The 13024-nt window shown below is 38.5% G+C and overlaps 1 protein-coding gene across 1 annotated transcript; it reads left to right on the top strand.

Annotated features, from left to right (window-relative positions):
- Positions 1-3025: 3025 nt before the first annotated feature.
- LOC116328534 (cornifelin homolog B-like) lies at positions 3026-7192 on the top strand. Its single transcript, XM_031750350.2, has 4 exons — positions 3026-3128; positions 5094-5207; positions 5292-5449; positions 5929-7192. Exons 2-4 carry the CDS (start codon positions 5102-5104, stop codon positions 6049-6051), a joined length of 387 nt encoding a protein of 128 aa, XP_031606210.1. The 5' UTR covers positions 3026-3128; positions 5094-5101; the 3' UTR covers positions 6052-7192.
- The last annotated feature ends 5832 nt before the right edge of the window (positions 7193-13024 follow it).

The following is a 13024-nucleotide window of genomic DNA, read 5'->3' on the forward strand; positions in this document are numbered from 1 at the left end:
CAAACTTGGTCAAATAAAGATCATTCTGATTATCTTTAATGTCTGGTTGCTACAGAGGCTGTATTTATTTCTTGTCACACAATAGCTGCCTTGGCTGATTTGGATTTGAACGCTTCTTTGCTTTAGCAATCTTACTCTCACTATTCCCTTACATTGTGAACCCCATTTTAGACAGTGTTTGTAGGTTTACCACAAATTTGAAATTGTTTTGAAGTTGTATTGTTTCAGTCTCATCATTTAGCATGTTGTGACTGTAAATACGCATGATCAGCTGGGCAGCTCTCATGTGCTAGTGTGAAGGTGGAATTCAGAAACTTGAAAGCAGCAAGACTGACAAGTCTGTACATTTCAGAAAAGGCTACAAAAAAAGAAGAAACCTCTTGTTTATGTTGTGCATTAAACATACAGTCTGTGGCTTTTTATTCTTTTCCCTCTGCTGCATGCACTTGGCATGATTCCAGGTATTGAACTAGTCGAGAACAAAGAGGGTGTTGAAACTGCTCCGAACTACTAAGTGAAGTGATTGCTGGCATCTGAAAATTGCATTCGCACACTCCGAAACCTTGTACCCTACTCATTAACCTCTCAGAATCAAAGTTCAGAGTGGGATGGAATGGGAGTGAGAACGTGTTGAAGAGACCCATGATCGAAGTCCATCAGGGTCAGTTTGCTGGGTTTGCACTGGCTCATAGCGGCCATCAGTCTGGGGCGAAAGGTAATGACAATGCTGCAAAACAGTCATTGAACAGCAAAAGCTCTGAAGTTAAAGTAGTTGTCTGCAGACCTTACTGTGTCTATTGTTCACCAACCTCAGTATTATCTTTGACTTTGTACAATTTTATTGAATTCTTCTGTGATTTATGTTACATTCATTTTCTGGGTGTGGGAACAAAAAGAAAGTATCTCTCAGTCTGTGGAGAAAGAGAAAGGAGAAAAGGGCTTTTGAGTGTTGCAGGTGTGAAATCTAACATGGGAGGACGTTAACATGATTAGTAGCTACTGTCATACAAATATGTGACCAAAATGAAACTGGGACGTCTGATGGCGTTTGTTTTTGACGGAGCAGCCGGCTATGAACCGGTTCTAAATTCCCATCAAGCATTCCTTCTTTATGTTGGACGTGTTTATTGTGACAAAGTCACGTATACGCTACTTTCTGCAGTAGTATAGCAGTACACCAGCTATTTAATAAATGCAAATATAAAATTTGACACCTCTTGTTGTGTTTGTAAATAATTTTTTCTGATAATAAAGAGTTTAGATCAGGGGTGGGCAACTCCAGGCCTCCAGAGCTGGTGTCCTGCAGGTTTTAGATGTGTCCTTGATCCATCACAGCTGGCTAAATGGCTAAATTACCTCCTCAATATGTCTTGAAGTTCTCCAGAGGCCTGGTAATGAACTAATCATTTGATTCAGGTGTGTTGACCCAGGGTGAGATCTAAAACCTGCAGGACACCGGCCCTCGAGGCCTGGAGTTGCTCACCCCTGTTTTAGATAATGCAGAACAAAATTGGGAAAACTCTAAATAGGTTAAAAAATATTTAGTAATTCCAGTAGAAGTTTAAAAGCATAACTTTTCAACTTTTCAAATTCTCACTCAGTAATGTAAAAGAAATCTTTATCTGCCTTACCAAAAAGTTAACTAGCTGATAGTTATACTGAAGAAAGACGGAAGTACTGATGCTGGATCTATTCAGACATGTCTGCTGTTCCAGTGGGTAACTCTGACTAAACCTGTCATTGTGTTTGAGAAAACAGTCACAGTGGTATTCAAGTGCAACAGGAATGCAGAGCTATGCTGGAAGGGTATAAGGATGGCTTTATCTTCACAGCACAGATGACAGTCAAAAACTTTTTCCATTCCTTTGTTTGTTGTTTTGGATTTCTCAAGCTATTTAGGTTAATCTGCATTTACAGGCTTTAACCCTTTGTTTGTTGGCAAAGAGCAAAGTTGTAAAGCACCAATCATTTCTTTAGTGTCTGTCTAGATAAAATTTTATTAACAATGTTTCCCAACAGTGTTTTGGTCTGGACATCGTTCCCTAACATTCACGGTACATTCTTTAGTGTTCCTTTAATGTGGTTTGTTGCTTAAAGATGATGATGTGTATCATTAAATGAAACATTAATGGTGATTGTTATACTGAATAGAGTCTGGGAGAGGTTTATGTACTTATGGCTTCATTGGAATGAACAAAGAGGTGACCTTTTGATGCCAAAGCCAACTTTTTGCGTCATGTTTGTTTGTCTAGTTATTGAAAATCAACATTCGTGGTCTTGTGCCCTGACATACACAGGAAACAAAGTGAAGGAAACTTCTAGAAACTTTTAATTAAATTAGACTTTTGCAATCCAGCTAATCCAGCTGTTGACAGACAAACTTTTCTTTATAATCAAAATGCAACCAAACCTTAATCACAGATTAAACCAAGGTTTCAATTTTCTTCCAGGTCTAATGAAAATACTGTTTTGGTTTGGGGTCATTTTCACCAATTGTTCCTTTAACTAAGTCTACCTTCTGTTGGAACGAGAAAGTTGAATTATTTAAAAAATAACCTACATTACATCTGTATCAGTTGTTCAGGGAACAGTATATTATTAGAGACAGTTTTTAAAATGTTCTTGTAGGAATAGGTCCCTACCTACAAACAGCTTAAATATTCTTTCAGGAAAAGGAGAAATATGGAGGTTTAAAGTGCATAAATGCGTGCAGATTATGACTAGAATTGGTCTGAACAGCCAGACAACATCTTTGTTTATAACATGCAGACACATTTTAAAGAAATAAATCAACCCAACAAGTTGAACAGTCACTTTGGAGATTTATACCCCATGTCATCCTGTTATTATTCAGGTATAAAGTGCACTAACGTTCATACTTTTCTTTTCAGTGAAATTAAAGAACTAAAGCAGTGCTACACATTCTTTTCCATGTTTTTCTTTTAATCCTCTGTGCGTTCCAGTGGAAAATGCAACTATATCAAAAAAATAGTGGTGAACCGGTATGTCCTGATTGTCTTGTCAGGTGATCTCTGGTGTAAAAGGACTTAAAAGAGCTGCGGAAAGCAAACATCACCTGTGTCTGCTCAACATTGAACTCAGAGCTCTCTTATCTTCAAACACAAAAGGTAAGGCATTTTATTTTATTTTGTTTATATCCTCATAAGGTCATTTTCATGCATTAATGATGCAATTAATGATGTGGATAAATAAACTGAGTGAAAGTGTATGATTTTAATTTGAAAAAGTATTCTGTGTCATCAGTCTTTTAGAGTTTTGGGTTGGCATGTGGTTTCTGAATTATTGTGTCTAACTTTCATGTGCAGTGATGTACGCTGTCATAGCTGTAGCAGTGTGCAGTTAGATAACTGAGCACTGAAACTGTTATTCCTTTGCAGCCATATTAAATATGTGTACAGTTATTCACTGGCCACTTCATTAAGTACACCTGCCTAGTACTGGATTTGACCCACCTTTATTTTTACAACTGCCTTAAATCTTTGTGGCATGGATTCAACAAGGTGTTGGCAACATTTCTCAGATATTTTGGTTCATATTGACATGATAGCATCACCGAGCTGCTGCAGATTTGACAGCTGCACATTCATGATAGGACTCCTCTGTTCTACCAGATCCTAAAGATGCTATGTTTCATTGAGATCTGGTTCCTGTGGATAGCATTTGGGTGGAGGGAACTCATTGAGAAGTTCAAGAAACGAGTTTGAGATGATTAGAGATTTGTGACATGGTGCGTTATCTTGCTAGAAACAGCCATGAGAATATGGGTGCACTGTGGTCATAAAGGGATGGACATGGTCAGCACTCAGCTAGGCTGTAGTGGTTAACCCTTTCATACATGAATTATGACAACCACGATTAGGATTTTTTTTTATTAAGTATTCTTATTCATCTTTAGGCATGAAAAAAAAAAATTTTTGAACTTCATTTTTTTTAAACATGTACTTTTCAAAGTACACTTAGGTGGACAACACTGACTGACCAGTGGGTGGCAGGGTATGGAGTGACAAATCAATGTCCAGTTTAGTGGTTTATGTGCAAGTATACTATCAACACTGACACAAATACAAGAAAACTGCCTTTGAATAGCTGTCCACTGCAGTGACCACTATGCATGAAAGGGTTAAATGATGCCCAGTTGGTACTAAGGGACGCAAAGTGTGCCAAGAAAATATCCCCCAGATCATTACAGCACCAGCAGCCTGAACCATTGGCAAGGCAGGACGGATCCATTCTTTCACTTTCGTTATGCCAAATTCTGATCATACCATCTGAATGCCTCAGCATAAATTAGGACTCATCAGACCAGGCAACATTTTTCCAATCTTCTATCATCCTGTTTCAGTGAGCCGGTTCTTTGCTGATATAGGTGGCAACTAGTGTGGTCTCCTTGCTGTTGTAGCCCATCTGCTTATAGGTTCGACATTTTGTGTGTTGAGAGATCCTCTTTTACATAGTTTAGGTTGTAATAAGTGGTTATTTGACTTACTGTTGCTTTTTTAATCAACTCAAAGCAGTCTGACCTTTCTCCTCTGAACTCTGATATCAACAAGGCATTTTCATCCAGATAACTGCTGCTCACTAGATATTTTCTCTCGTTCTTTGCAACCCAGCAGATCGTCAGTTTCTGAAACACTCAGATTGCCACGCCAAGTCACTTCATCATAATTCTTCCTCATTCTGATGCTCGGTCGTGTCATGCCGACACACTCCTCTTGAAAGGAGTTTGTTTCATTGTGTATGAACTGAGTTGGCTGATTAGGGAGCAGTTGAGCAGGTCTACGTAATATGGCCTGTTTTATAAGTGTAGCCTGTATTATTATCATACATGGGAATATTTCATTTGAGCAAACAAAATTTCTGTTTTTAAATCTGCCATTGTGATTATCTGTATAAGTGAAATATCTGATTATATTGTCAAGTTTTAAATGCACTGGTTAGATGTGGTTAGCTTAAGTCAAAAATGATGGTTAATAAAGGGTTGTGGCTGCTCTCTTCCACAACAGCCTCACACATTACTTTTGTAGTGCTTAACCTTGTGATCTTATGAACTTTCAACCTGGTTCCTCCTTTAGACTCCATCATGTCTAATACGATGGTCGTCACGCAGCCTCAGCCTGTGATGTATGTTCAAGGGTCGGATGAATGGTCATCTGGGATATTTGACTTCTGTGAAAATGTGCCAGAGTGTAAGTGTCTCTGATTTATATCTATACCACAGCAAGTACTAATTCACTGCCAATGCACTGTGCTTATCATTTCTCCTTTTTAAGGCCTTTTTGCTTACTTTTGCTTACCCTGCTTCGCCTGTAAAACTTCGAGAGACTACGGGGAAAATCTCTGTCTCCCTCTGGCCGACTGGGTGGGCGGCATTATCCCGCCGGCCACCATGTCCATGAGGGTCTCCATGCGACACCGTTATGGCATCAGCGTAAGGCCAAAATTTGATTTATTTTTTTTTAAATGTATCTATCTTTCACTCACTTAGCCTTCAGCCACTCAGTTATCTGTTGCACTAATACTTTTGAGAGGAGTTTGTTTCAACTTTTTAAAAGTTGGTTTTATTTGTGTTAATAATTTCTTTGCCTACTGACAACCTTAAAACGTGTAAAACAACCTTTATAACATGACCAAATTATAACAAAAGAAAGATTATATATCACCATATTTTGGATTTTTAAAGGAAGAAACTTTATTTTCTTAAATCATTCTGTGTCTGAATAATTTTTATAGATCATCATGTATTCCGTCAGTGTTTTATAATCTGCTCTTTATCTATAAACTCAGGAAGGGTGCTTAAGACTATTTCTTACCTAAGCCATTGGGGTCTTTCACCTCTTACACATTAACATAAAAAAACTGGTCTGGTTAGCCACTTGCTGACCAAACGTCATTGTGTTTTGTTTTTAGGGCACCATGTGTAACGATTGCGTGCTTTCGACATTCTGTATGGCCTGTGTCTGGTGTCAGATGTCCAGAGAGATGAAGAAGCGAAAGCTCCCAGTCGTTATGGTTGCTACTAAAAATATGTAGCCTCTTCCTTCATCATCATGTCTGGGGCCACCATCCTCATGGGGGTCTTAGTAGCACAATACACTTTAAACAGAAATCCTTTGAGAAAGATTAGTGTAAATAGAAATAGTCCTCACTTTACTGAGTGCTGTAGTACAACTGTAGCCATCCAAGCTCATTGAAGTTAGGAAACTAAAATGAAGTAAAAGAAAACTGTTCTTTAATATAATTAAACTATCATTAACTATCTAAAATAGTGCTTTTTAAATTTTATTTTACATTTTTCCCTTTGAGAAAAAAAATACTTCACTGAGGGGTTTATAATGACCACTTATTAGCCAAAGAATTTAGTTTAGAGTTTAAAGGGGGTGTTAAAAGTGTGTTTTTGTGTAATCTCACATACTTCTAGTCAGGTTTGTATTTTATTTTTATCTGGCATAATGAGAATTTTAAACAGATAAACTTAAATTACATGAAAATCCAAACACTGTTCTTTCATTTTTTGTCAATAAAATTAAGTGAAATGCGCATGACATACACTTATTTTTCTGTGTTCATACAGCACGCTGTTAACAGATGGTAAACATAAAAGTATATAAAAGTGAATTTCAAAAATACATAAAAGAAAAAGGGTTTGGTTACCTTTAATAAGTGCTTTAAAAGTGTAACACAGCAGAACACCACACTGGATGCCACTTCTTTTATTGTGTTTTTTTAATAATTAATTTTGATTATGTAGTAGTAGTAGTAAAAGTAGTAATGGCAGAAATTAGTTGGGTGCCAGGCAAAAGCATGTGCTAGTTTACTGATATTGATATTTTGGTAAATTCAGCTGTTTTCTGTTTGAAGGAAGCTGACATTTTTCCAGTGATGTATGATCCTGACAGAAGGTTCTTCCACAGTACGATGGGTTTTTTTTTTCATTTTTAAATCCTGTCCCTTCTGGCAGGTTTTTGCAATCAGAATTATAACAAAAGGATAGAGCACAGATAGAAAAGCACAATGTATCACAAACTGATGCACCTGTAAGAAAAAACAAAGGAAAAAAACAGTTCATTCAGTATATGAGGACATACATTGATGTATGTAAGATGCAGAGATTTTTGTAGTCTCTTATGTTATGTACTGCAGTTTCTGATATTAAAATCAATTTTAACTGTAAGTTCTTAAGAGACTATGAGCTGTCAGTGCCACACACAGTGCTCAGGAGTCAATTCTGAAAATTGGTAAAATGTTTAAAATGTAAAATGTTTATATATATATAGTCAAGCCCATAATTATTCATACCCCTGGCAAATTTTGACTTAAAGTTACTTTTATTCAACCAGCAAGTTCTTTTTTGACTGAAAATGACACAGGTGTCTCCCAAAAGATAATAAGATGATGTACAAGAGGCATCATTGTGGAAAAAAAAATATTTCTCAGCTTTTATTTACATTTGATCAAAAAGTATCATGTCTAGAATTATTCATACCCTTCACAAACTGTCACAGTCTCTGGGAAAGTCCAAAGTTCTATACCATTCCAAATAGTCCAAGCTGTTCTAAAGCATCCTAATGACCCTGATGAATTGGGAACAGCTGTTTTAATCAACTCAACAGGTGAAAAACAGCAGCTCTCTGCAGGTGGTTTGTGGACAGTCATGGCTAAGACAAAGGAACTCAGTGAGGACCTGCGGCTGCGCACAAGTCAGGAAAGGGCTAAGGCCATATCCAAATGTTTTCAAGTTCCAGTGGCTACAGTGCAAAGTATTATTAAAAAATACAAGATGTTCCGCACTGTGGAAAATCTCAGAGGACCTAGTCGGAAGCCAAAAGTGACACCTGTGCTGGCCAGGAGGATAGTGAGAGAGGTGAAAAAGAATCCAAGGATCACCACCAAGGCCATTCTGGTGAATCTGGGCTCTGCTGGTGGCAATGTCTCAAGGCAGACAGTCCAACGGACACTGCACACTGCTGGGTTCTGTCAGGAAATCAATATCCTTAGTATCCTTATTTTCCTATTATATTGTTTTATGTACTTTAATAATGAAGGCTTGTAGAGCAAGGCCACCTTTGACTCACAAACTAAGTGCTCAGCCAAACTGAAAAACAGGAAGTTTTAGTGCACAGGCATATTAATAGATAAGACACAGAAAAGAGGAACTTTCCATATAAGCAATGTTTGAGACTGTGTGACGTGTAAAGTACCAAAAATAACACCTATATGAGACACAGTTTATGATTCTAATGTTAGAGCTCTTGCAACGGGCGTTTGGGCTGTGCAGGGGTCTCTCTCTTCCGGAAGATGATTGAATAAAAAGAAATATAAATGTTTTAACATACTATGAGTCAGTTTTCTCTGTTCTATCATGGGGACAAAAGGATCGGGGTTTAATAGTTCCATGGATGCAGACCAAGGAAAACGCCACTTCTCCAGATAAGGCACGCAAAAGCTCATTGGCCTTTGCAAATGCTCATCTGGACAAACAAGAAGATTTCTGGTCTTCAGTGTTATGGTCAGATGAAAGAAAAATTGAATTGTTTTGTCACAATAATGTTGCCTTCATTTGGCGCAAGAAAGGAGAAGCCTTCAACCCAAAGAACACCATCCCCACTGTCAAACATGGTGGTGGGAACCTAATGCTTTGGGGGTATTTTTCAGCCAATGGACCAGGGAACCTAATCACAGTAAACGGCACCATGAAAAAAAGAGCAATACATGAAGATTCTCAACAACAACATCAGGCAGTCTGCAGAAAAACTTGGCCTTGGGCACCAGTGGATATTTCAGCACAACAATGACCCAAAACATACAGCAAAAGTGGTGAAGAAATGGTTAGCAGACAACAACATTAACGTTTTGCAGTGGCCTAGCCAGAGTCCTGACTTGAATCCAATTGAGAATCTGTGGAGGGAGCTAAAGATCAGGGTGATGGCAAGAAGACCCTCCAACCTGAAAGATTTGGAGCTCATTGCTAAAGATGAATGGGCAAAAATGCCTGTGGAGACATGCAAAAAGCTGGTCTGCAATTATAGGAATCATTTGATTGCTGTAATAGCCAATAAAGGCTTTTCTATTGATTATTGAGAAGGGTATGAATAATTCTGGACATGATACTTTTTGCTAAAATATAAATAAAAGCTGAGAAATATTTTTTTCCACAATGATGCCTCTTGTACATCGTCTCATTATCTTTTGGGAGACACCTGTGTCATTTCCAGTCAAAAAAGAACTTGCTGGTTGAATAAAAGTAACTTTAAGTCAAAATTTGCCAGGGGTATGAATAATTACGGGTGTATGTGTGTGTGTGTGTGTGTGTGTGTGTGTGTGTGTGTGTGTGTGTGTGTGTGTGTGTGTGTGTATGAAACTGTACATATGTGTGGGGGGTAATTTTCGAACTGGACTGATGTTATTTCCTAGGCCCACCTGCAGTCTGGAGAATCATTTGTTTCTATGAAGGATTTTCACTCACTCTTTGAAGGAATATCAAAGTCTTGGCCCTTTAACAGAGATGTGTTACAGCGCCATCTGGTGGCTGACTTTCATTGGATTTTTTTTTTCTTTTAATTTAGCTTGAGACAGGTGCATAGTTGCTGATTGCTCTTGAGGGGATTTGTGTCTCTGATATATCTGGGGAAGTTAAAAGATAATGAGTTTTCTTGATCGCCTCCATCTATAGCAAAGAGCAAAGTACATACTGTAATCTTGCATGTAGTGTTTTCAATTTTCAGTGCCAAGTCTATCCATTATGGGGTCCAGCAGAGCATTAAAGTCACCTATTGTCATTTTTGAGCTATAAATATACTTGTAAGTGATTCTTTCGCATGATTTATTTCATCTTCTGGTTATTATCTTTTATTCATTTTTGCTGCCTGCCTGTCTCCAGTCCTACATTCATTTAATTTTCGTTCCTTGTGCTGTTTTATATGTGAATGGTTGTCTGTCTCTCTCTGAAACCTTGCCTCACCCTATCATTTGACCTATTGAGGTCCCCTGAGGCAAGATGTGAGTGGGGGTTGAGACGCCTGGGATGGGATGTCAAGATTGCATTGTAGGTGGCAGACAGTTGGTGTCGTAAGCCACCCCCTCTAACGGCCGTTCACAGTGGACATAGATGGCCTCTTTCACTCCTCTTTCACCCCTCTTTCAAACCATCTGTCTTCTCATTCCAAAATGTGAACACTGGCATCCTAGAAATGGTGACTTTTATCTTGTACTGTACAAAGACATCCAGTCATCACAAAAACGCACTTATGTGAGTGGAGAGTTCTGCAGATAACCTACTAACAATGCACTGATCTACGAAGAAAGATGCAGTCAGTTCATTCCAATAACAATCATTCCAGCAAGAGCAGCACAAATATTAGGTCATAGCAAACGGCTTCGATGCAGGTATCCCACCAATCTACTTACCAAATAGCACAAGTTTTATGTTCCTCTCTGGGAACAGTTGAGGGATCTGAAGGAGAATCGATATGTTTTTTTAAAATGTTTTTGCAGCTGTTCTCTATACAAAACTGATAGGGACTCATCCTCCCTTAATACAAATTGTGCCAAGGTGTGATGTCGCAATCTGAAAACAGCTGACCTATCTGGCATAAGGAAGAAAAAACACAGCTTATCATCAGATCTTGACGCAAACACATGCGATTAAAGTTACCGTTCTATCGTGTGCCACGTGAGTATGTGGGAAGTTGTAGTTACTTATTAAAGTAAATATTAATCAGACACACTTCAGATCTAAGCCTGAGTATTTGCTGCATTTTGAGAGACATTGCTACTTGGTTTGAAACAAATGAGAAAACCAGGCTGTCGTGTTTTCATTCTTTACCAATCTTTGTGTGGAAATGGGATTAAAACCAGAAATGCCAGATTTCAGTCAGCTTCCTGGAAAACATAAGGTGTCTGCCTGCACAGGTTTAACAACTCTGTGACAGGCCCAGGGGCAGATGTTTCACTGGCTTTTTTTTCACCTACCACCAGAGGCAAACCAGAGTACATAGCTAAATCTCTCTTTCTCTCTCACACATACATGCACACTGTTCATGCTAAGACAATAGTGAATAGGAATAATCAACTATATTAATAACATGATTCCACCAGTGGTGGATCTGCCAATTCTGGTATTCTATGGCAAATACCAACTGGGCTCCAGTGGGCAGTGAGCACAGGGCCAAGTAGAGGATGTTGGGCCCTCAAGCCACCCTCACAAAGTCTGCGTCTTACTGTTTGGTCAGAGACATTTACACCAGTGGTCATTTAGTAACTCTGGTAATGTTCCTGTTCCTACTTGGACAAAGGAGCAGATACCAGTCCTGCTGATGGGTTAAGGTCCTTCTATGGCCCAGTCTAGCTCTCCTACTGTAGCTGCTTGTCCGTGGGAGGCACAGCAAACCTTCTGGCAATGGTATGTATGGTATGTAAAAACCATTCCTGTTTTGCGGGGTTGTCTCACTTTTGCTCCTCTAGTGCACCTGCTGTTAATTTCATCAGCACCAGAGCAGTTGAAACTGGTTAACAACCCCCTCTGCTACTTAGCTGACCAGATCAATATCCCAGAAGTTTAGAAGTGTCTCTTGAATTTTTTTGAGCAGTATATTTCCTCTGACATCAAACCTTTTCATACATTTTTAATCCACTGTTTTAATCATGTGAGTGTTAAATGAATGAGAAAATACAGAACAAGTTTATTTGACCACCACCAAATATAAGGTTTATGTCACAGCTGCCCTACATTAACAGTATTGATCATTACCAAAATATTTCTCATGTTTCATTGAAGGTTAATCTACCAGTATGCACAATTATATTTGTAATGCTAAAATATAATCATTATTATATTATATGACTTTTCATAACTACTTTTCTACAAAAAAGCAGACAAAAAGAAAAAGCACATTATTCTTTTGGGATTAAGGTGCCAAATTACAGTTGAAATCCTAACAGAAAAAATTGTTTTAGTTTTTGACTTCCCAGATAAGTCCAATGTTCCGGCTCACATTTCAGTATAAAAACGTGAATTCAGTTAGTTATCTGGCTAATAAATAATATTAAAATTATTTAGCTTTAAACAAGTTTTTGACATAAAATTTCTGAAATATTTGTGTTTTTTGTGTTAGGCTCGGTGTTCCCAGAGCTACAGTTCAGTTCATAAGGTAAATAAATACTGCAGAAATGCTTTCTTTACAAGCTAAAGCCATGACATAAGTATCGGTGTGATGGACCTCATTAGGTAACCTATTGTTGGTCATTCTGACTGGGCTCCTTCTACCGGTCCCCCCAGCCCAGCCGCCCAGTCAGATGTTACGCCCTTGGCTGCCTGTCATAACCCATATAGGGCGTATCTTTGCATCTTATATTAAGATCCTCTTCCTGCCTCCTTCACAGCGATGCTCATCGCTGTTTCATCAGATTGTCGGTGTTACTGAAAATCAGAAAGATGTGGAGCTCTGATGCTAAAGTTTTCGGTGAGGACAGAGCCGACGCTTTGGCGTCACGCCCGCAACTTTGACTCATCCACGCACGCCAGTTGCTCACTTCATCTCACAATAGCACATTCCAAATGAATGACCACTCCTAATGGAAATCATAACAATCACATAAAGGAACATAAGACATCTATTGTTATTGTTGTTGTTTTTTCGGTGTTAATTACAGTGAATTGCCTGGCGCGAACTTTGGGTTAGGGCAACTTGACCTCCCGTTTTTCTGCCCAGAGCTTTTTAGTTCAGAGGGCACGAGGTCACTAGAGAAAGCAAAAAACAAGAACAACAAACAAACAAACAAAGAAACTTTAAAGAAAAAAAAACACACTTTAGAGATGTATATGAATATGAAATATATGCATATGAATAGAGAAAGCTTCCGTTCCGTCAGTGGGAATCCTCAGTATGCAGCAATACCACATATAGGCAACATTTCCCCCGGTGAAGTTAAAAAACTTGCAGTGAGAGCAGTGTGGGATAATTTTTTCCACATTAGACAATGACCTTTCTAGTTGCCGCACCTTCAC

This window comes from Oreochromis aureus, linkage group 10 (assembly GCF_013358895.1).
Source record: "Oreochromis aureus strain Israel breed Guangdong linkage group 10, ZZ_aureus, whole genome shotgun sequence".
Classification (NCBI taxonomy): Eukaryota; Metazoa; Chordata; class Actinopteri; order Cichliformes; family Cichlidae; genus Oreochromis; species Oreochromis aureus.

Coding starts and splice junctions, on each gene's coding strand:
- LOC116328534 (XM_031750350.2), top strand. CDS start 5,102: ATGTCTAATACGATGGTCGTCACGCAGCCTCAGCCTGTGATGTATGTT. Junction 5,208..5,291: donor CTGTGAAAATGTGCCAGAGT/GTAAGTGTCTCT, acceptor CTCCTTTTTAAG/GCCTTTTTGCTTACTTTTGC. Junction 5,450..5,928: donor GACACCGTTATGGCATCAGC/GTAAGGCCAAAA, acceptor TTTTGTTTTTAG/GGCACCATGTGTAACGATTG.